Source organism: Choristoneura fumiferana, chromosome Z (assembly GCF_025370935.1).
Source record: "Choristoneura fumiferana chromosome Z, NRCan_CFum_1, whole genome shotgun sequence".
NCBI classification, from domain to species: Eukaryota; Metazoa; Arthropoda; class Insecta; order Lepidoptera; family Tortricidae; genus Choristoneura; species Choristoneura fumiferana.
In genome coordinates this window covers 20700858-20726132 of record NC_133472.1, presented here as the reverse complement: position 1 = coordinate 20726132, position 25275 = coordinate 20700858, and the positions used below count along the sequence as shown (strand labels likewise).

The following is a 25275-nucleotide window of genomic DNA, read 5'->3' as shown; positions in this document are numbered from 1 at the left end:
AAACGACAGAACCCAACAAAATTTCACAGCTTACTGAAGAACTCCATATTGCAATACCGTCTTTTCCTTATAAAGTGGAGCGCATGGTAAATAAGAATAAAGTAAGTTCATAAATCTATAACATTGTAACCCTGGGGCTGTGTCGTAGACTCGTGGGACAAGCATTGCCAGGAGTTGACTTAGTTTTCCTTTTTTATTGCGTGGAGCGAGGTAAAATGAACAGCATGTGAGTTACTACTGGTTTAAGATCCGAACTTCAAAACTTGATAATAGAATGAAATGTATTTTATAATAAATTTAGTATATTCATACTAATATTATAAATGCGAAAGTGTGTTTGTTTGTGTGTTTGTATGTATGTTTGTCCGTCTTTCACGTCGAAACGGAGCGACGGATCGACGTGATTTTTGTCATATAGTTTATGGGCCAGAGAATGACAGAGGCTACTTTTTTCCCCGAATACACTAATATTATAAATGCGAAAGTGTGTGTTTTTATGTATGTTTGTCCGTCTTTCACGTCGAAACGGAGCCACGGATCGACGTGATTTTTGGCATAAGGATAGTGTATGGGCCGGAGAATGACATAGGCTACTTTTTTCCCGAAATAATGCACAGTTCCCGAGGGAACAGCGCGCGATAACCGAATTCTACGCGGGCGAAGCCGCGGGCAAAAGCTAGTATACCTATAAAGGAAGAAACTGACTGACTGACTGACTTATAGATCAACGCACAGCCCAAACCGCTGGGCCTAGAAACTTGAAATTTGGAATATATGTTCCTTAATAGGTGTAAACGCGCACTAAAAAAGGATTTTTCGGAATTCCCACGGGATAGGGAATAAACGGGATTTATATTTTCACTTCAAAATGGCCCTATTTCCGTAACTATAATTATTAGAAACTTCAAATTTGGCATGCAAGTAGACAATACTAACAGCTAGAAACAATTTTCAGGATTTTCCGAAATTCCCACGGGATAGTGATTAAATGGGATTTATATTTTCACTTCCAATTAATGACCCTATTTCCGTAACTATAACTATTAGAGACTTCAAATTTGGCATGCGAGTAGGTAATACTAACAGCTTAAAATATTTTACATGATTTATCCAAATTCCCACGGAATAGGGAATGAATGGGATTTCTATTTTCGCTTCAAAGTGACCCTAACTCCGTAATTATCAATATTCAAATTTTGCATGCAGGTAGATAATACTAACAGGTCACAACTGTTTTAAAGATTTTTTTAGAAAATCCCACGGGATAAAACGAATAAAGAGGATTTTATATACCAGCTGGTTTAGAAAACGCACAAGATAAACTAATAAAATGAGGGACTGGAGATTTGGCAAACTTATGTAAATCTGGTAACAATAGATTTATTTAGCAGTGACATCCTGCTCATCCTGGCCAGGATCGTCTCCGTACCGTAGAAGGGAACTGCTCAAAAGTTGATGGCATACACATAAGACTTTACATGATTGTTAAATTTCAATGACAATGCGTTTATATGATATACGTCACCTGATGCTGCAGCCAGGGTCGTCTGCTGTGATGACGGAACTCCTCAAGGGCTGATAGCACAGATACGAAAATTGACATGTACGTTCAACGTACTGACACAAGTACTTTCCTCACCCGCGACCTTTATAATAGCTACATTTATGCATGACATGTGTGTCTCTCATCGACAATTAAGAATATTAAAATAGATCATAACAGTAATTCATGACCCGCGGGAACTTAACAATTTTTCAGGATATAATCCTTTATCGTGTATTCAAGTCGCGGGCAAAAGAAACGCGTTTTCCAAAATTCCACCCCTGAATCAGCGAAACAGGGTTTCAAAGTTGGTACGAATTATGACTAATTAAGTACGTAGCTATGTATGTTGATTTTTGAATTCCAAAATTTGCACCACCTGTCTAAAACAACCTCTTTCTGAGTATGTAAAATACATACAATGTATTTCCATGTAACTAATCCTCGGTAAAATCCAAGAGCCTGTCGGATAGGTACGCCCAATATAGGGTTCCGTAGCCATTAAGAAAAAAATCAAGTAATATTATGTACGTTATACCACTTAGGTACTACAGTCTTAAAATCTATTACCAGAAAAATAGCGTATCTTCACGGCACTTATGTCCTTTTGTTGAAAAGCGCAGTTTTTCGGCAATAACTCAAAAACGGTATATCCGATCATGTTGAAACTAATTTTCGTTGAAAGTATTTATTAAGCGTTACCTTTCCATATTTTTTGCATATTTTTTAGACAAACGGTTTACAAGATAGGGGGACACAATTTTTGCTACTTTGGGAGCGATTATTTCCGGAAATCTTCACTTAATCAAAAAATTTTTTGAGAAACCTTACTATCTTTTCAAAAGAGCTGTCAAACTATTGCCACACGTTGATGCGTTAAAAAAATTTTTTTTTTTAATTTCTGCTACGTGTATGGACTGCCCCCCCTATAAATATTTATTTTTATAATTTAACTATAAAACTAAATAGCGGCTTTCACAAGACATCTGTACTCCAAATTTCATTGATATACTTCTTGTGGTTTCCGAGTAAAATGCCTGTGACATACGGACGGACGGACAGACGGACAGACAGACAGAGACAGACAGACAGACGGACTGGACGAAATTATAAGGGTTTCGTTTTTTTCCATTTTGGCTCCGGAACCCTAAAAAGGATCGCAGAAAGTAAATGTATGTTACCCCAAATCACAGGGCGGCCACGCCGTACAAAATACGCGTTCTTGAATCTACATAGGCACGACGACGTCTGTACACGCGTCAATGTGTGCGTAAGCCGCACAGGGCTGACTATTGCAAAACCGTATAGTACTATAAGTGCTATCAATGACATTTAAAGGTGGGCCAATCAACTATTTTACCGACACTTTGGGCGTCTCCTGCGTTACCAAAATTGTCTCTAGCGTTACCAAAAAATCGTACTTCCAACAAGATATTTCACGGTTTAATAGGTTGAACTTACGGTGGATGCCATGTATTCATGTACACCATCTATTAAATTACAGAAAAACATGTTTACTTACAAAAATCTGCAATTGTTTGAAAAATGTCGCGGACAGATTAGTGTCGGTAAAAAAGTTGATTGACCCAGGTACTCATATGTAGGTATGGCTTAGATATGTGCAAATAAATGTAATCGTTAATCTTGCCTATTTTGAGGGTATTCTGGCAAAACAGAATAAGTGCATTTTTTTTAAAGTTACATACATAGGCATACTCAATGTTTTCTGCTTTATTTATCTAGCAAAACCGTATAAAAAATAAATATTGTGCACTTATCTGGTTCTGCCAGAATATCCTCGATTTATTTAAACCTACTTAAAATGTGTCTGTTTGCATCTTTAAGCATTATTATTTTCAATTACAATATATATACGACTACAAACTTAAAATAATTATTCGGTAGATAGTTATTTCATGTATTAATCACGATAATTTCATCAATCATTATTTATTTAGAAAAAGGAAGTAGGTAGGGTACCGCTACGATTTCGCAAAATGATTGCTCCCGAACTTAATGCCGTGCTGCCGACATACATCGCGTCGCGCACCGGACTGCTTTCCTGCGGTTTTCCTGCAATCTGCGCTTGAGGGGTGGGGTAACTCGAACCGGTGCGGGGCGGAGCGTGGCCATTCTGTACGTTAGAACTATTATATATTCTGTGCCCAAATTTAACGCGAGCGAAGCCGCGGGCAAAAGCTAGTATTATTGATATAAGCGTAATTTTTGTGTAATTATCCGTTCTTATTTATATTTTACCTAATTTACAAAATATTATGTACAGTGCAATTTCGAATACCTATATACTTCGGGTTCTAGAGTTAAGATTCGGTTCTCGCCGGAAGCACATGAGATAATTAATTTACTCTCGTGCTTTGCATAAACTAGCTTCAAAACTGGTAAAAAAAGTTGTTGATAGCGAAGTACTTTAGTAAACTGTTACCTGTCGTTTATCGTACTTCGCTATGCACACAGGTACAAAGGTCACAATTAGGTATAACGGAGGTTAATTAAAACATATGCCCTGATAACTAAAGTACACGCGGACGAAGTCGCGGGCAAAAGCTCGTCATCATAATAGCCGAATAACGTATTAACTAATAACATTTGCATAACTCTTGTTTTGTCGAATATTATTTTATCGAAAGCTCACTTGGTCGATTCTTGTTTTAACTAATCATCGTCATATAGCCGAACAACGTTTTAACTAAAAACCAATCATAATTTGATTGCTTAGTAGCGACATCTCTTGTCTGGGTGAGCGGTTGGTTCCGAAAGAGTGTGACGTCTCTCGATGAGAGCGGAACATAGATGTCGCTAGTGCTGCTGCATAAGTAGCGTAGTAGAAATAAGCAACCTGAGATATGTACCTATGCATAGGAAAAAATCGTGTCTAGATTCCTGTCCAGCGGTGGTGTAGGGGTTATAGCACGCAGCACGGATTGCTGAGGACCTGGGTTCGATTCCCAGCGCTGGTCTCTTTTTCTGGTTTTTCTGTGCATCTCATTTTGTATTTTCGATATGGTTTCACGAGATACCCGTAAAAGTAACAAATTTGGAGTTGAAGTAAAAAATACAAAAAGACTCCAAAAAACCAATCATAGTTTTAACTAACATTGGATTGCATAATATTGAATTATCATAATATCTGTTTTCCTTACTAACGTTATTTTGGTACCTAAATGTTTATTATAAAACAAGGTCAATTAGGTAGTTTAAAATTGAAGGTAGAACTGCGAATCTACAGTGCGCGAGCCGAGCGAGCGAAGCGAGCGTACCGCGGTAGCGGCCGGCGAAGCGCCAGAACCGACTTTGTTTTATAATACTAAACTTTTTAGAATAAACTAACGTTATCGCAATGTATTCGGATTAACCGTGATTAGAATAAATAAAATAATGTAATATGTACCTATGTTACAAAATATAATTGTCAGTCAAGTTTATACAAAATGAAAATTAGGTAATTTAAAATTAGGCGAAACAAAATTATGTAAAGTAAGTTCTATACAAAATTACTTTTACTAAAATAGAAATTAGGTAAAATTAAACATTATGTTAAGTAATATTAGTTTATGTAACATTAAGCAAACTGAAAATAGGCGCAAAGTTATTAGGCAAAACCAGGTACACCCATGTAAACTATGCCGAAAAAATGGTACAATAAAAAAATTCAAAACTAAAACTACTTTTCGATACAGTGATTTGTTTGCAAAATGTTCAACTTGAAAGTGCAAATTTTCTTAACATCGAGCCCCCCCCCCCCTTCTAAAAACTAAACCGGTGGGTGAAAAAATTTGAAAAAAATCAGGATGGTAGTAAAATGTGAATTTAAATAGTGAAAATAGCATACAGTCTCCGATCAACGATTAGTACTAGATTACAGGTCCCATACAAAATCAAAACGAAAAAGTGGCCGTGTTGCTTATACTTATAGCTATGGTCTATTCCTGAAATGAAGATATTAAAATGTCAAAAATAAAAATAATGTGGCCAGCATAAAAGGAACAGTGCTGCTCCATGATTTCGGTTTCGTAAATAACCGATAAAATGTATATTTTACGATAGCAAAAATAACATTATAGCATACAATATTCTACTTTCCATTTTGTAAATATAAATGCACTTTTACGATAAAGTGATAAAATCTAAGCACAGGTAAAAATACAGTGTTCATCACTTAGTGCCAACATTTAAAATAATACAGAGGGGCTACTACAAAAGTAGAAAAACGAAGTTCGTATGGCACCGTCCCTTTCACTCGCGTATTGAATGAGATAAGCGTCAGCGGGACGGCAACATACGAAGTTCGGGTTTTACATTTCGTAGTTAGGGCCAGCAGGGCTACTACGAAGTTTGAAAGTCGAGGTTCGTGTCGTTCCGTCCTTCTGACGTTACTATTTACTGCGGGAGTGAGAGGGGCGTTGCGGTGCGAACTTTGATTTTCGGTTTCCGGATATCACACAACGTCATTGTTCATGTTTTTCGTATTCAAGTGGTATTCAACCGATTGTCGTTACTTTACTCGTATTGTCATCGGATGTGATTAGTGCGTTTTCTCGTTAATTGTTGCTGTTGACGTTATTTGTTAAATTTGTTGAGATAAGACTTTTTATTTGTTAATTTTGTTTGGTCGTGTTTTTGTTGAGTTTTGTTTAACTAAACATGGACTCTGAGCAGCCAAGTACTTCGTCGCATAGACGACACAGCGAAGAAATACTTTCGCCTCGGAAAAAACGGAAACGTCAACCTCTTAGCAAAGCCGAGAAGTGTATGGTTGTAAATACGTACAAATATGTATACACAGAGGCCAAAGAATGAAATTGAAACTTCAACATCAACATCTATAAAAAGTCGAAATATCTCGAAAACGGTCGCATTTTTAATAGACCTATTTTACCTTTTCTAGAATGTCCTAAGTGCCCTACATTTTAGTACATCACGGATCCGTTCAAATCTTAATATTTTACGACATACATACATAGGTACCTACAAAATCTTTCGGTGATAACCGGTTGCGGCACATCACTATTTATGAGACGCAAAAAACAGGTAACACATGAAACGTCATTTTAGTATCTCGAATTATGGGACAGACCATATATGTGTTTTACCTCCTAAATAAACTTAAAATAAACCTTAAGTCTAAGAAACAAAGATCCGAATAATAACAATTGTATATAATACTTACGACGTTTCGTCACAAGACGAGCAAAAGCGTTCGATAAACAAAAAACTTCCTTCGTTTCAAACAGATGTCATTCTATTTTGGGAACAGGGTAATAATGGAGTCGCAATTACATAAGACAGATTTTTTTATTTGACAGAGATATAACACAAACAAATTTACAATATTAACATGAAATGAAATGTACTTATAGATAATTAACTAAATTAAGTTAAGTAATTAGCAAATGCATAATTGACAACATCTCAAATTTTTAACACTATGTATGTATGTATAACTCTTTATTTTACATAAAATATATGAAATAACTTTTAACAAGAGAAAAAGATATACCAGTATGTGGTCTACTACCCTAAAGTTGATAATCGTTCGTTTGCATGTCATAAAACAATAATGCCAATAGACGTGTCTGTCAACTTAAAAGTTCGACTAGAGCGACATATTAATTTGATAGGAACTTGTTTAAAAATTGATAGACCACTTATTAGGCTGATGGTACAAAGGCGAACTTATCCCTTAAAGGGATCTCTTCCAGTTAACCTTTGAACGATTGAAAGGACATCAGAAACAAGAGTGGACACTACAATGGAAAGATAAAAGGACCGAAATTTTAATTGAGCGAAACAATACATGAAATATAAATAAATGAGTACCAACACATACATGATAGGATTCATCCATTATATTCCCTGTGAAAAGAGGTAGAAGCCAATATTTATGTGTTTTAACTAGGATTTTTAATTGATTAAAACTTACTTATTCTAAAAAGGCATAACTCCAACTATACGACACAACAAAAGCAAATTCAGTCGACTTTTTTTAAACAATAAGAAAATTAAATTTGCTCTATTCTGCCATACAGTGGGAAATTGAGTTTTCGAAAAAAAAATGACGGGTGTGAATTAATTATCGTGAAATAAATTTAGCTCGTTATATAGCAGTCTTTCAGAGCAGTAACTATACCTGCGAATTGGGAATCGCCGTTTTCTGTAATCTTTGGCTACTTCCAGTTATGTCAAATTTGTCAAAATAAATCTAACATATAGTCGAATTTTTGTAAGGTCTATAAAGTTCTTCTTCTCTTTCTTTCGCGACAGCGACATCCATTCCGCACAGCAAAAAGGATCACTAGAAAATCTCCAAAAAATATATAAGTATATAATATATTATTTTAAAATGAGAACTACTCCATGAATTTGTTCCAGAACCACCTATTATTGGCGAAATGGTTGGCCAAATGTTGGCCAAACAATAAATTATTGATTTTTAAATGTAAACTGCTATTTTTTACGTACTTTAAGTGAAATACTGACTTGTACTTACCTAAAGAAGGATATTCCTTCCAAAACCTTAGTGTTACGGTGGCTGCTTTCGCAATATTTAAACGCACATTGAGGCATTTTATCACGTCTCCACGTTGGCTGTGGTTGGCGCGTACTGTCAGAAATAAGAGCACAAATTAATTTTGTGCTCTTATTTCTCTGGCCGTTTTCAGAGCTTTCAGGTTGAATCTAGTACTAATCGTTGATCGGAGCATACAGTAATAAAATTTGAACTGACTTTTTTTAATTTGTGGCTTTTTATAAGGAAGAACTTCGTGTACAGTCAAGGGCAAAGATATCGACACGGCCAAAGTTGCAAAAATATGTATACACGGCCTTAATGTGGTAATGTTTTTGTAACTTTGGACGTGTCGATATCTTTGCCCTTGACTGTACTATACTTGCGACAGTAAGGCTGACATTTCCGAGCCTATTGGAGAAAAGCTTAGATGAATGATTGGTCTCGCGCGCTCGCTCGACTAGATACCGCCGGCGTACTTGTCAAATGCGGCAACAAATAGTACGCCGAAATCGGCGTACCTGAGCCCGAGGCGACTCAGTCGCGTTGCAAACTGTGCGTAATGTGCATGTCCCGAATTTTTGTTAAATTTTGGTCATAAACCGAAGTAAAATGCCAGTTTTCGCAATGAATCTGTTTAAAAATAATACTACAAGAAATAAGAAGGACACTGGGATCACATACTATCAGTAAATATCGTATAATTTCGAAATTACAAAATCAAATAACATGAACCCTAAACGCCATTCTGTGTTGCCGCGTACACAAGAATCAAATTCCCCGTGGTTGAGATTTTAATAAATTGAATTTTATTGTTATCATCATTAAATGATGATAAATTTTAATAACTTATTTTATTTAAGTATCTAACGTAATTATTATATATACATAACCTAGTTCTATATTATTTAATGTTTATCTTTGTGATATTATACACTGAAGGTGTATAAATTGTTACCCGACACTATTTAATTAAGGGGTGAATGTGTCTTAAAATTAAAAATGTTTTTCGTCTTCCCAGTCAAAAGCCCGATCAGCTGATTTACTTAGGTATTACGGGAAACGAAAAATTTTTTTTTTCGTATTTCTACCCATTTCCTGAAATGTTAACTTTTTACCCGACTGCCCGAAGGAGGGTTATGTTTTCAAGCGTATGTAAGTATGTATGTATGCATGTACCTATGTATGTATATTTTGTAAACAATTATTTTTATTTTAGTTTTAATTAACCTGTAAATTATATTAAGTTTCACTATAGGTGCAACGTGTTAAGAACGCAAAACTTCTTAGTTGGTGACTCAGTCCATGAATTTTCAGTAATAATTTGTAAATATTGAATGTCCTTAAATATATATATTTTTTAATTAAAAGTGAGGCCTGATCATTGATATACCTACATCATACCTACCATTTTTTTAAAGAAGAAACCTACGCCTAACCTATACACAACATATTAATACATTCACTCTTAATTACTTCTTAATTTCTAAGTATTTCCCAAGATACATTTTGTAACCAGTAACTTAATAGACCACAGAATAATTTATTTTCCCAATAATTCGGGTAACAGTGGAGCAGCTGGCAACACAATTCGTCACGCACACTAGCATCCTTGCAAATTGTCTTACACCGTTCTTACGCACACTACAATATTGAGTTGCCGCATTCACGAACGTTTTGTTTTTAGTTACCGCGGTATCTAGTCGAGCGAGTGCGCGAGACCAATCATTCATCTAAGGAGAAAAGGTACAATACCTCCTTTTGAAGTAGGTAATCTCCATAGTCAGGAAGTAGTTACCTACTTACTGATACGATTTTTCTAATGTAGTTGCTGAGTCGTCACGGCTACGAGCTGGTGGCGCGCGGGGAGGTGGAGGTGAAGGGCAAGGGGCGCATGGAGACGTGGTGGGTGGCGCGGCAGCGCGGGGCCTCCGGCGCCGGCCCGCTGCCCGCGCCCGCGCCGCCGCGCTCGCTCGCCGCGCTCGTCTACACCATGCTACAGGCCAGGAAACGCATCTACACACACCCCCTCGATGCTACTACTTTGCGTATGTCTTACGTAAACTATACAGGATGTAACATTCAGATCGGTCATTATGGGAAAGTCTGAAATTATACGACATACGAAGATACTTATAGATATTTTCTTGTTACTAAAATCGATGACATGGTTCCTAAGAACAATCTTACACCTATGACCTATAGATTAAAAAAACCGGCCAAGAGCGGGTCGGACACGCCCAAAATAGGGTTCCCTAGCCATTACGAAAAAATTAAGTAATATTTTTTTAAGGATTTCGTAATTTATACGGAATCTTCCAAGTTTAGGTATATTTTATACCTAAGGCTGCTATTTATATATATATATATACCTATCCAACAATACCCCACACTATAGGGTTGGATGAGAAAAAAAAACACCCCAATTTACGTGTATAGGAGGTACCTACACAAAAAATTTTTTTTAGTTTTTTTCAGTTTTTTATTGTACCATTTTGTCGGCATGGTTTACATATATATCCGTGCAAAATTACAGCTTTCTAGCATTGACAGTCCCTTAGCAAAGCCGCGGACGGACGGACAGACAGACAGACATGGCGAAACTAGAAGGGTTCCGTTTTTGCCATTTCGGCTCCGGAACCCTAAAAAGGCTTGTACTCAGAACGGGAATCGAACCCGGTTGATTTGAAAAATTCAACTTACATAATTTCTATTTGGATATCAATAATAAGTTATAAGCAATAAATGTTACTATGAAACACGATATCTAGAATGAATAGAATGCATTGTATTTCATATTCTTTAATAATGTAAGTTTTATTTTTCAAATCGTCCAGGTTCGACTCCCGAGCTGAGGTACAAGTTTTTTTTTAATGTTTGAATGCAGTTTTTCTTGTTACTAAAATCGATGCCATAGACCCCGTACGCACTATGCGGCGAACCGGAGAGACGGCAGGCTAAAACCGCGCGGTTAGTCGCATAGTGCGTACGGGGGGGTGCGTATAGTTTCAGACTTTCCCATACTGAGCGATCCGAATGTTACACCCTGTATACCCGTATGGGATCGTAATAATGAAATAACTAGTTTAGGACTATATGTAGTGAAGAAAAAAAATCGTATTACTTATGTTTATTTAATGATTTAAAGAGCAACAGATAGATAAATTTCAGTATGTTTGATAAAATATTGTATAGGTACAATATAAGTAGTTACCACTTTACATAACGTCGGTGATACTTGTCACTGTACTAACAGTACTATTGTGCTGTTCTGACAGTGAAAAGTAGACCTATTGGAAAATGCTCTAGTTACGCGGTATTGCAGTATCACCGACGATAACTACCTAAAGGTCTTAAAAGCTCGTAGAACCTTATTTCCCACTCAGCAAAGCTTTGCGTCCTTATCACTTTAGTTTGTCGACTTTAATCTGTCATCTCCCAGGATAACAGGATCAAGGGAATTTGGGCACAAATTTGTGCCTCTGGGAGAGGACAGGTTAATAAGCCTAAATTACGTAACAGTTGTTTAAAGCAGGGGTCGCCAAACTGCGGCCCGCGGGCCAAGTCCGGCCCGCGAGCCCCTCTAATCCGGCCCCCGGAAAGAAAGCGAGAGTTTTATAAGACCCGCCACTAACGGTAATTGGTCATAATCATAGAGAATTCATGAACATAATCAACACCAAGTGCGTTCCTTATGCGTTACTCGTATCTAGGTACCCCCTGAAAACTAAGCCTACTTAACTAATGTATTACCCCCATGACCAGCCAAAGTGTTGTGGCCCACACGAATTTACATTAAGTGCAGTGTGGCCCTCTTGACTTGAGTCAAAAAGTTTGAAGACCCCTGGTTTAAAGTATGCCATCAACAACATAACTTGTAAAAAAAACAAGTATCGCAACTCAGTTCTTCTGTAAGTACACTGATTCATTCACTGCTAATGTAACTTTGTAATCCTATATATTTATATGGGATTAAGATATTGGTTTATCTAGAAAACTGGACCAAAATAGCAAAATATTTTAGTTTTTCCTTACTAAATACTAATTGTATTCTAAACTAGTGTTTATTATATTATTAGATCCAGCAGCTGAATTGAAATTTAGAGATTTTTTAAAATTCCCGTGTGAATTCCCGAAAATCATGCCAAATTTCATGACTAAGCCCAGCGGTTGTTATTTCGAGATTTTATCCCTATCCCGTGGGAATATCGGAATACAAAGTAGCCTATGTCTTATTCCAGATGTCCAGCTATCTACATACCAAATATCATCCAAATCCGTCCAGCCGTTTCAGCGTGAAGGATTAACAAACATTCTCACTCACAAACTTTCGCATTTATAATTATTAGTAGGATTAGTAGGATTTGAAGCTTCTATGTCTGCTAGAAGTAAGTGCCTTAGAGTTTTGATGATCGGTCAGTCAGTGAGTGAGTGGCAAATTAAGAAACTTTAACTAGTTATAATTCTTAAACTGCTGCTTCAAATTGAATGAAATTTAAAATATACCGTGTTTATACAATGCCTGCTTGGTTACTGAAAATTCAGGCTTCTAGTTTTATTCACAACGAAGTTATAGGGGGGTCGAAAATGGCCTAAACTGCTTCGAGAAAAGGATGGTACGTCCGTGCCGCTTTTTAGCTCAACTACTGCCCCCAGATAAAGGGTATTCGAGCGTTTCAACCGTCTCATTTTATTGGTCATATTTTTTTATGAATGCTACCGTGTTTATGGTTCATGTTGCCGTCTTGTACTTCACTAGATAGTCTGGAAACTGTAACAGATTTTTCTACCATGTCAACAAAAATGTGCTCATGAAAAACATACGGAATAAACGCTCAAAATAAGGACCCTAAAATATAGTATTGTATTGTGTTCACTCTCAGCGCTGCGCAGTGGCAGCGTGCACGGCGGCGCGCCGGTGCGCTCGGGCACGGCACCCAGCGGCACGCGCGCGCTGCGCGCGCGCCACGCCCAAGGACGGTACGGTCACTTCTAAAATATCTACACCTAAAAACTATGCTTCATTTAATAAATCACATCTAAAATATTATTATTAAGTATATTGTATTGCAATGACTTAGTTCATAGACAAGAAAGACAGACTACTTAACCTTAAATATTTTACAGCACGGAGAATGAGATGCGACATCAAACAATGAGTATGGTGGTGAGACGTCCAGACATGGCTCCACCAGTTATCGGCAGCATATCTGCACCGCACACCCCGGTCGCCCCTCACACGACTGCGTTTCCGAACCCACCGCCTAAGCTAGGTATTGGAGCAAGGTTAAAAGCGGCAAGTTTCTCATACCGATCAAGACCTCACCGAGATAGATCACCGAAAATCAGAAAGCTAAACGAAGAATCTAACTTTACTGTAAACGAAGTCCCGAAAACGCAAGTAAATGGAACTTTCAGACTTCGATCCGTCACTACTGCGTCATTCTTCCGAAGCAAAAACAAGGACCAAATTAAAAGAAGTAAAGAGCAACTAAGTACGACGTACATCGAATCTAAGAGCAGTAACGTGACCTCTACTAGGATGTAAATAGCATTATATGGTCGAGTTCATTAATTAGATATGTGTCTAATTTAATCGTAGTCTGACATTATTAATGGCATGGTTTGTATATTTTTCACACCTCGAGAACGTGTAAGTACATTAATTTTATATGTACCTATGGCATCGACTGTAAGTAGATTGCATTATCTAGCCTAATATATATATGCGTTAAATATGTTGATAAAATGTATGCTAAATAAGTAACTAAAGAAACTAACCTATAGCAGGATATTTTTAATTTAACTAGGTACGTAGTAACCTGTGTATAAACGGTAAAACAGTTCATGGAGCTTTAAAGATTACATATATAACGAACTGTTACGCACACAAATGTAACTTACGGGATCTTTCAGTTTTCAGAAACTAAAGATGACGTTTAATTTCAATATACTACTTACTTATTTCACAGAAACCCACGACAATCCATCGACAGCTGATAGGGGCCCCGCTAATTTCCTATCAAAATAACTAACGGATTGTCGTCGGTTTCTGGATCACCCTGTTTAAATGACTTAAGTATCTACCTATTTAAGTACTACCTAACCTACCTATCCGTTTCAAATAACAATATGATTGAAATCCAATCATTGGATTTGCTGACAACTTCGCTTACTATCCGTGTCAAATGTTGCAAGTTGTAATTTTTGGCCATTTTGGACATCTGCGGCATGACATGAAGCCATTTAAACGAAGGTGATAACGCAGAGATTTTTATAAATAAACATAAATGCGATTGTAGTAAATATACACCTAATCTACGTGACGGTGGTAGTTAATAGTTAAATTTGTTTGCTTGACAAACGAGTCAGTGTTGTCAATTGCCAAAAAAATATGCAGGAGAATTACTTAGGATCCTTTACATTTATGAAGTCAGTTAAAAAAGTCGAAATTAAGTATAATTTTTAGGATTCCGTAGCCAAAATGGCAACAACGGAACACTTATAGTTTTGTCACGTCTGTCTATCTGTCCGTCCGTCTGCGGTTTAGCTATCGGCGCAAGTAAAAATCGGTCTTTGGAAAGAGACTCGGCTAATTTCGGCTTCGTAGAGCGTTGTCACACACTACTTGTGACGTTTGTCAGTAGTTGCACAGGTGCAGTAGAGTACGGACACATTTAGACAAAAATATAAAATAATATAGAGTTGTTGAAACCCTTCGAAATTGTACGATGGCACCTGTAGGAAAAAGAAGGAAACCTTTATTTAGACAGTCAGTCACGCGAAATTATTTGCAATTATGTATAAATATTTTTAGCGGAAGCCGACAGATTTTAAAAGGTCGAGGATAACAATGTAAGTCATTATTTCAAGAAGGTTCAAGAGCGAGTTGCAAACGCCACTAGAATTTCAAGAAGAGCTTTGAACAATATATTGAACGAAGTCACTACTCGGCCATCAGTCCTGCGAGCAATGTGCCCCGCCCACTGCCACTTTAGTTTCGCAATTTTTCATTCATTTCTAGGTGGACTCCGGGCTCGATGGGTGCAGTCGTAGGCTTACATCCGTCCATCTTAAACTTAATTAGTGAATCCTCCACATATTTTTTCTGACTTAATTTTATTGTATCTTTCGTGTAGGTAAGGTACGTGAAAACGTAGAGTCTATTTCAAGCATTCTTTCAGGTCTTCCAAAATCTTTCAAATGAAATTTTGTCATAAGCAAATCTTGTATTTGTTTCATTTTCTTTGGACAAGAATATGATATCAGTAGATCGTCGAACCATATTGATATTATAATGTTTGCTCCTTCTTTCTCCAGTATGTATACACATGGATCAGCTTTTGATGGTTCAAAATCGAAATTTCTCAATTATGAGTTTTTTTTTGTTTTTATTCGACTGGATGGCAAACAAGCAAATGGGCCTCCTGATGGTAAGAGATCACCTCCGCCCATAGACACCTGCAACACCAGGGCATAGCAGATGCGTTGCCAACCTAGAGCCCTAAGATGGAATACCTCAAGTGCTAGTAATTTCACCGGCTGTCTGCAAGCACTACTTCTCCACGGCAGGATTAGCGAGCAAGATGGTGGTAGCAATCCGGGCTGACCTTGCACAAGGTCCTACCTGCACCTGGAGTCAAGCTATAAAATGATCGTTGCAGTTTACACACTTCGCCTTTTATACTTTTTATAATTATCTAATAGCATTTGTTTTACTTATAGATAGTCAAATCGTCTTGTTGGCTATCCTCGACTAAAACTTTTGTCACATATTCTTCTACGTTTTCAAGTAGTGTCATAACTATATGTTCATCGATATCTCCATTTAAGTAGGCTGTTGTGACCATCCATTTGTTTTAATTGTACATTCTGTTGAACTGCTAAACCAACGCCAGTTCTGATGGAGCTAAGTTTTGCAACGGGTGCAAGTCTCGTAATCGATGCCGAGTCTTTGTGAAAATCTTTGGGCAACAAGTCTTGCTTTCTTTATTTCTACGTTGTACGAATATAATCCAATATTCTTTTTTTTAATTATTAATCTATTATTGGTTTTGCATTACCTTCACTTTTAAAAATTCTCCATGTTTCATTTCTCATATATGCGCTTTCATTTCAGCTTTTATAGCGTCATGCCAGTCTTTTCCATTGTTAATTTCTTCGGATAAATCATTCTCAAATCTTTTTCGTTTATGTGGCCCAGCTTCTTGTGCCATATCATAGCTTCATTTTCAGATGCCAAATTTGCTCTTGGCTCCTTCTGATCAACATCGAAATAGTAGGTACAAGCCGTTCTTGTTTCTCTGCGCTTGTAAAATTATATCATCATCCTCGATTATTGATCCTATTTGCTTTTCGAACAGAATCTTCCCAGCGGATACCAGATTTGTAGATATATGAGGAACGTATACGGCTTCATTTAGATTAAAGGTTTCGTTATTAGAAGAAATCTTTATTTTTCCTTTTCCTTGAATTTCTGTTGACGTATTTTTGAAGCTAATTTCAGTGTTTGTTTCAGGGCTTAAATTTTCAAAAAAAATATTTAAACACTCGCGTGTGATGTGCAGCCACTGTCCAGACGCCACATATTATTGTCATCTTTATTGCTGATGCCAGAAAGATGCTAAAATTCTGTACTTGTTTTGGAAATTTGTTTTCTTTTTCCTTTTTCGAATATTTTTTCCTACACCAGCAGGCTTCAGCTGATCCCCCTCCCTCCCCGTTCAGTTGTGGGGTTGAGTTCCCTTTTTATTCCAGTTTTTGCAAAAATAAGTTTTGGTACAAGTTTTTATTTTTATTCTTAACATATAATGCTTCAGTTGACCCAGTACTCAAACATTGGTTTCGTGTTTCACTCTCTTCAATAATTTTGATTTTAGGTCGTGTAGATTTGGTAACTTATCTCGTGACTCAATAGCTATTCTAAAATTTTCATAGCTTGAAGGTAGGCTGTATAGCATCATGATACTTAATAGTTCTGCAGTTATGTCTACATCCATATTGTCCATAAAGTTATTTAAATGACCTTAAACTCAAACTCAGATCAAAAACACAGTAAAAACATAAATAGGATAATCTCTAAGATCTTCAGTCGGATTCATTCGTTTTAGGACGAATTGAGCTGAGCTAATATACTGAACTGAGCAATGCTGCTTTTCGAACCGGGCCAGTACATTTGTATCTAATGGATTTTAATTTATCGCATAGCTCTTTGGATGAAGTGCATTCTTTTATCTGTTTCAGTTCGGATGGCGAAACCAGCAAAAGTAATTCCGCTCGAGCTTGTAACTCCTTCTTCGCGAATTATTTATTTTCTTCTTTGCACAATTTGTTACATAATTTTATTTCGCCGCTCACATATTCCCAGAAGTATTTTTTTATTAATACAGCTTGGGCATGAAGGCACCTTGTGTCATAATTTTTCTTTGACAGTGCTTCAAGACGGTAGGTATTATGAAGACATTTTTGTTTTATTATTTTATACCCTGTGCCTTAGCGTTTAACTGTTATGCTGTGTAAGTTTCTTTGAAATACTTAAATAAATAACGATCTTCATATTTTACCTGGTGAACAACGTAATCATCACAACCACGTTGTAACCACGATAACTACGCTCTGTTACCGATTGTTAGGGTATTTGGATCGGTGATTACATGTAAAAGTAGATGATTTTGTATAGCAACTGTTTATGTAAATCATTGATATTGACAATGGAACAACACATTAACAAAAGGGTTAAAAACATAGAAAATATCATGTAGAGGCGCGTAGCCAGTACTAATATACAGATCTACAGATCCATTGATTAATGCCCTTGTTTTTCCATCGTATTTTGTCGTAAAAGTTCGTTCGTATTTGTCTAGCTTTCTCAACTAGCTTAGCTAGGTGCTAAAATTTACTAAAGCTAATTAAAAAAGAAAGATACATAAATACGAACTTTTCCGACAAAATACGATAGCAAAACATTATTCACTACGAGTATATCTGTAGGTATCGGTCATGCCGCAAAAGTAGTAAAATAAAATGTACCACTAAACATATATTTACCTCCTCTAGACGGAAAGTGGGGGTGATTTTTTTCTCGTGTAACCTTGCAACTTGGGGTATCGTTGGATAGGGCTTTTACTCGTAAAATCATTACGGGGTTGTAAAATCTATACAGTGATTTATTTGCGAAATATTAACTTAAAAATGCAAATGTGTGTTAAATTCGAGCTTTTCGTTTCGAATTTTATACTTTAGATCTTGTGTATTTTCTATTTTAGAGGAAAATAACGATCGGATAAAACGGGAAAAATCCTCGAGACTCCATCAATGATCTATTTACAATATTTACATACAAATTTGTACGTAACCCTCGGTGCGCGAGTCCGGCTCGCACTTGAACGGTTTTTCTTGAATATTTCGCAATCGATGGCAATAACTCTTCTTACAATTTCTTATATCATGAAAACTTATTAAATGGATGAAATAAATAAAAGATCACCTAAAATAGAGAGATGGTAGGTAAAGCAGCAACCGTAACATCAGCATGTTCAAGTTTAACTTATCTTGAATGCCATCAGATAAAATAGTACCTAAGGTATAATTAAGCCTTTGTAAGGCCTTGCCACTAAGTATTTTTTCTACTCCTATAGTATAATCTGTCAATTATATGGTCAACAATTATACAATAATAAATACTATTAAATTAATTGTCAATTTTTTTAAGTTTTACGTGACAAGATCGATGTTGTATGGTACGAGTTAAACGTGGCGAGTACTTACGGGCCTTGATTGCTTTTTCTTTTTTCTAGTTTTAACCTCTTTGAATGAAATGTGAGATGCCCAATGTAACTAGTTAGATAATCATTAGATTCTTACTGTTACAAGTTACAGAACTCTATACTATGTAATGAAATCATTAGGTACAACATACGCGTAATTATTAAGTAGGTATATGTAAACAACTAAGACAACATTCGTAATTAAGAAAAAAGACGTAATTTCCTACATTTACTTATATATTTTTATTTTTATATTAATCGTTACGAGGAATGGATTACAGGGGTATCCACAAGGTAATCGCTTGGTACGAATGTAGAATAAAACAGCAGGGCTAATACTAAACTTGAAACTCGAAGTTCGTGTCGTGCGGTCCCTCTGACACTTAGGTACCTATACTATTTAATACGAGAGCGAGAGGGACGGTACGATACGAACTTCGAGTTTCTTAGTAGCCCTGCCAGGCACTGGAGGTAGTTAAGTGTGCAAAATTCGAAGACCGAAATCCACCGATGGATTTGTGTTACGAATGAGGCAAAGCTGAATAATCTAGATTTTACCGGTTAGGTTTATTTATTTAAGTTTTTGGACAATTGTTATTAGGGTACCTCCTTGTTATATTTTTAACAAGTTAATGTTCGTTGCCAGTTATCTTCGCCGTATAAGCAATATCTACCAGAAAAGGGTACTTAAATAGCGAAACAAAGGTCATCTTAGAATTTATTTCTGCTGATTATTAAGTACCTACCAATAATGCACACACGGCACACACCCAGGCGCGCAAATACACACGCCCGCCCACATACAAACTTTCGCATTTATAATATCAGTAGAAGTAAGGTTGTCCTAGGCCGGACTACAGTTACACATTTCCGAAACTCTTGGAAGTGCATAAATTGAATAAAGATAAAAAAAAAAATAGTTCCGTTATTTTTATGGTTTTATAGCTACCTGCCTAAAAGACAACTCTTTCAGGAGCACTCGTGCAGTCTTACCTGTGTGTCCATTTTATAAGAAACCATCTGCGCGAGATCGACTCGAACCACCTACTTGACTGGTTTTATTTATTCCGCTTAAATTAAGTAGGTAAGTATTTGCAATTAAAGCAAACCGGCTACAAACACGATGACAGTTACCTAACGCAAAGATTGGGAAGGACTATTGGCCGGGGCGAATTTCTCAATAAAGGCGGGTGCAAACTACTATCGGTAAAATAGAAGTACCTACTTTACAAATCGTTTGCTTGGTTAGTTTATGTACCTACATATTGGAGGTATGGGGTCCTTTAATTTAGTCGTGAAAGCGTTCGAAATATGTATTTTCTGGTTAAGGAGGCACACTAAAGTATCCTCGAAAGCTATCACTTAGGTAATGTTCCTTAAGGTTTTAATTTATTCATTTTATTTTAAGGGGAGGAAACGCTACAAGGAAAGTTAATAATTAATTACCTTAATTATAATTTGGTTTTTAATTCCGTGGAATTCTGATTTTCTCCGTAATATCAGTCACAAAAACGTTCTTTCGTTCTGTGGTGCGAAAAGCAAAGATAAATAAATGTAAGTAGATCATAAATTTCGTAGTTCGAATGCCTAACTATATTTAAAATAGTTTAAGAAACAGTTAATGCCAATCTACTAACAGACATAAATAGAAGTAATTCGGCTGGCCAGACAATAAGTTAATTTAATGAAAATAAGTATCATCTGCAAATGAGCAATTCAGTAGAAAAATGTTTGTTACCCCTGAAACGTTGACGTTTGGTAAATTTGAGATTGAGCTAGTTGTCAGAATTCCGGTCCGGCGGATTAACAATCAAAAAAAGTAAAGTAAGTAAGTTTTTATGAGTATTTGAGTATTTTTTATTTCAGCTCCAAATTTTATTCCTTTTACGGTCATCCCGCAAAACCTATATCGAAAATACAAACTGAAACATAGATGCACTGAAAAACCAGAAAAATAGACCAGCGCTGAGAATCGAACCCAGGTCCTCGGCATTCTGTGCCACGTGCCACCCCCACTACAACACCACCACTGGACAGGGGTACAGACACGAATTTCTCTTACTCACCACATATCTCAGCTTGTTTGTTTCTTATTTAGTCACTTAAGCAGCGACACTAGCGACATCTATGCTGTAGCCCTCATCGAGAAACTTTCAGCATTCCATTGGAACTAACCGCTCACCCGGACAAGAGATGTCGTTATTAAGCAATCAAAGTAAGATTGGTTTCTTGGAGTCTTTTTGTATTTTTTTAACTGTGTCCTGAAAGTAATTGATTGTGCCATTTTAGACGAGAAATAAAAAAGGTCATCGTTATTATCTACACTAATATAGATTTACAAGCATTTAAATGATTAAATAGAATATGTATAAATAACGATATTTCATAGAATTTATTTGTTTGTTTACTTACTCTTCGTAAGGACAGTCAGCAATTTGATATTTCAAAGTCCGCCGTAATTGTAACCGCTAGTTGGCGCTGTCATCGCGCACCCAGCTGTCAATAGCACGTGGCACGGAATGTCGAGGACCTGGGTTCGATTCCCAGCGCTGGTCTATTTTTCTGGTTTTTCTGTGCATCTATGTTTCAGTTTGTATTTTCGAATCAAAAAGTATCCGCTTCTGGAGGCCTACAGGGGCGTTCAAGCATCCCAGAAAAGAAAAGAAAAAATATTTTACGAGTATTAAAGACGTACCTAGTTGAAAGAAGTAGTCGATAGGTACGTATATGTCGTCAATCAATTCTGATCAATAAGCTCACGGCGAGTTCAGTATGTATTCGACTGTTTGTCTCGTACAGACGAGGAAACTGTATCGCGTACCAGGGTGGAACCTTTTCATTATCAATTTCGCTATGATTTCATTGTGGGATTTTAATAAGAGATCAGTAGCGCAGAGATTCCACGTAGAGGTACCCCGGGACTCATTTCCAAAGAATAACTTTTACTTTCTCTACGAAGTAACGTTCTTATTATCTGTATTTATTTTCTTAGCTGTTTTTCTTGTTGTATGTATTCTGGTCATAGCGCCAAGTAAAATAAGTATTTAAGTTTTAATTTAATCAATGTGCCATTGTACGAAAAGTTGCCAATGACATAGTAGGTAGAATTGGTCTGCCTGTTCACTCCGCAGCCGTGTTATGGTTAAATATGATCTGATGATCTCAAAGTGCATTTTTAAATCATAGTTAGAAAAAAGTAAAATATCTTAACTAGGATTAACTAGGTAGGAGTTTTAAATCACACTTTATACTTCGTTTTTAGGGTTCCGTACCCAAAGGGTGCCAACGGGACCCTATTACTGAGACTCCGCTGTCTGTCTGTCTGACTGTCTGTCTGTCTGTCTGTCTGTCACAGGGCTCTATCTCTTAAGCCGTATAAGTTAGACACATGAAATTTTCACAGATTATGTTTTACTGTGGCCGCTATAACAACAGTTATACTGAAAATAAAATAAAGTTACAAATAAAAGGGGGTCGTCATACAAGAAACATGTTTTTTTTCAGCGTTTTTTGGTTGCTATGAGCCGTTGTTAAGGCGGCCGAGTCGCCTAGCAACGACTAGCTATTTCGTTTGAATATTTTACCTTTTAAGTATGCGACTTCAATGTTTTTTTATAAAAGCATCGGTAATATAATATAGTGACTATCTGATTGTGTGGTTTATTCGTTTTTGTGCAAAATTAATAAACCACAAACCTCAATGAAGCCAACTTTGAAAAAGCGCTCGCCAAATCCACACCAATAATCACTATGTTGTTTTTTACACTAAAAAAAATCATACTTAGTATTTAACACTATTTACAAGGTTTATAATACAGTTTAAAATGTATTCACACTAGTAGAGCTTCTTATTATTTAATTACACAACATACGAAGTCCGCTGAATTTCCCGCGAATGAACCGCTGACAGCCAATTTTTTCTGCCGCAGCGAAAGGCAAGAAAGAGTCTAAAGCTCTATTCAGCCTCTGACAGGGCGACAACCAAACAGGATGTTAATTTAAAATTGTTCTATATTAAAAATATTTTCACCTAGTGCTTACATTTTGGTGATATGTTTTTATTAACTTGTAAAGTAATGTAACTAGTTATGTTTGTTCGGGTGGAATTAACATTTCAACTTAAATTTGAAGTGGATATCTTCAACCGATTGAGCTGAAATTTTGCATGCATGTATCAATCCGATAACCACTGATGTATTAAACTGTAGATACACATTGCCAAACAAAATCCCCATCAAAGAATGTCCGAACTATTTATTTGTTTGTGTAACAAATAAAATCATCACCCACACAAAATTAATAAAAAGAATAACTGACGATATTTTCAAACTAGTCCTTACTAAGTTACAGTTGAATTTCGCTAGCGGCCATATTCCTCATTTAATAAAAATATTTACGTGTCGATGTGGTGTGCGTTTATCACAGAGTTCTGATGAGTCACCCGCTAGCCTTTATCTATCAGATCAACTCCATGCTTATAATAACTATTGCATTGTCACGGATTTAAGTATACATCGATGTAAAAGTTCAGCTCAATCGGTTGAAGATATCCACTTCAAATTTGAGTTGAAAGATTCCACCCGAGCAAACATAGTTACATTACACTGCAAATAACCATAACCGCAATAAAGACATTTTGATTTTTATTTTAAACTAGCTGTTGCCCGCGGCTTCGCCCCAGTGTATATTTCTAAGTTTTCTTCCATAAAAACCTTCTCCTGACAATAACGAACACAACAAAATAAGAATAAGCGAAATCGGTCCAGCCGTTCCCGAGTTTTGTGCTTAGCAACATATTTTACGATTCAGTTTTTGTTAAAAATTTAATTTTTAATACAAGCTTTTTTGCCGAATGTACTTTTTGTTGACTGTACTTGAATTGTCGTCTAAACTAAACTACATATCTGTACCAAATTTTAAGTCGGTACTATTAACTATCGAGGATTTCCCTCCTGCAGAGACGATTCTGACAGAACCACCAAGTTGTCACTACCAGATTATTATATTGTCACCAAATTTACATAAGTATGCTAAATTTCAAGTCGATCGGACCACTGGAAGTGGGTCAAATTTAGCTTCCAAGATTTGACCCAAACAAACAATAAATAAATAAGCAAACAGGGCAAGCTACAAAAAAGCTTCTAAAAATATCGCCGAAATGTAAGCACTTGTGCAAGTATTTCGAATAAAAAACAATTTGAATTCTCATCCTCCTTGGTTCTGGCTGTTTGCTTCTAAAACCATTGCCAGCGCACGCCGCGCGCAGCTCAAAAAAAAATTGCAGGCTGTCTGTCAGCACAGTTCATTCGCGGGAAATTCGGCGGACTTCGTATGTTGTGTAATTAAATAATAAGAAGCTCGACTAGTGTGAATAAATTGTAAACTGTATTATAAACTTTGTAAACAGTGTAAAATACTTAGTAAGATTTTTTTTAGTGTAAAAAACAATAGGTAAACATAGTGATTAATACGGTGTAGATTTGGCGAGCGCTTTATCAAAGTTGGCTTCATTGAGGTTTGTGGTTCATAAATTGCTTTATTAATTTTGCACAACAACGAATTAACCACACAGTCAGACAGTCAGTACATTATATTATCGAAGCTTTTATAAAACATAATTAAAATCGCAAACTTCAAGGTAAATATTCAAACGACATAGCTACCCGTTGCTAGGCGACTCGGTAAATAAAATAGAGTGACGGCAACTCCACTACACTTTTGTTCCATGTTCTGTTGTTTATCTGTTTCGTTTTACTGATATGCTTTCCTGTGCGTGAGACAAAGACAAGGCATTTGTCAATGTTGTGGAATTCTGGCAACGTTTATCTAAAAGATAATTAGCAATTTAGAAATGGCTTTAAAATTAATTTAAATCAATATTTCTCTCTGATTATTAGAATTTAATAGAAAAAACAACAAATACTCGCTGAAAGTATGATATTCCATCAGATTTGTTCCGTTTTCGCGAGTGATTTTTGCACTTTTTAAAGACGCACGTGGGCATCGTTACGCTTGCACTGACAACAACGTACTGAGAAAAAAGAAGGCCACATTTACCAAAGTGGCGCTCATTTGGCTCGGACATATTCGGACGCGCGACTGTGGATCTACAGTTTAATACATCAGTGCCGATAACAATGCAATATTATTATGACGTAGAGCTCATCTGATGATAAAGTTAGATGTTGGCCATAGGAACTCTGTAATAAAATGACACGACCGCATCGGTTTTGGTCTCATTTGATTTGTCTTGACGACTACCTACTTTAGTAACCAGGGGCAAAAAGTACCGCCAGCAAAAAAGTTTGCAAGTATTAGAATTTTTTACAAAAAAATATTACTGAACTATTTGTTTTTAAAAATTGTACGGAGGTGCGGAACCCTTCATGCGCGAGTCGCTCGCACTCGCACTTGACCGATTTTTTTATACCTAAACAATT

The 25275-nt window shown here is 36.5% G+C and overlaps 1 protein-coding gene across 2 annotated transcripts in view; it reads left to right on the top strand.

Annotated features, from left to right (window-relative positions):
* The window catches only part of LOC141431194 (adenylate cyclase type 8-like), a 127243-nt gene extending 106233 nt beyond the window's left edge, over positions 1-21010 (top strand). For both annotated transcript variants that reach the window (XM_074092267.1, XM_074092259.1), the window contains 3 exons: positions 9898-10117; positions 12953-13049; positions 13197-21010. In XM_074092267.1, coding sequence (XP_073948368.1) covers positions 9898-10117; positions 12953-13049; positions 13197-13617 — 738 coding nt within the window. In that variant the 3' untranslated portion in view covers positions 13618-21010. The remainder of the gene's footprint in view (positions 1-9897; positions 10118-12952; positions 13050-13196) is intronic.
* The last annotated feature ends 4265 nt before the right edge of the window (positions 21011-25275 follow it).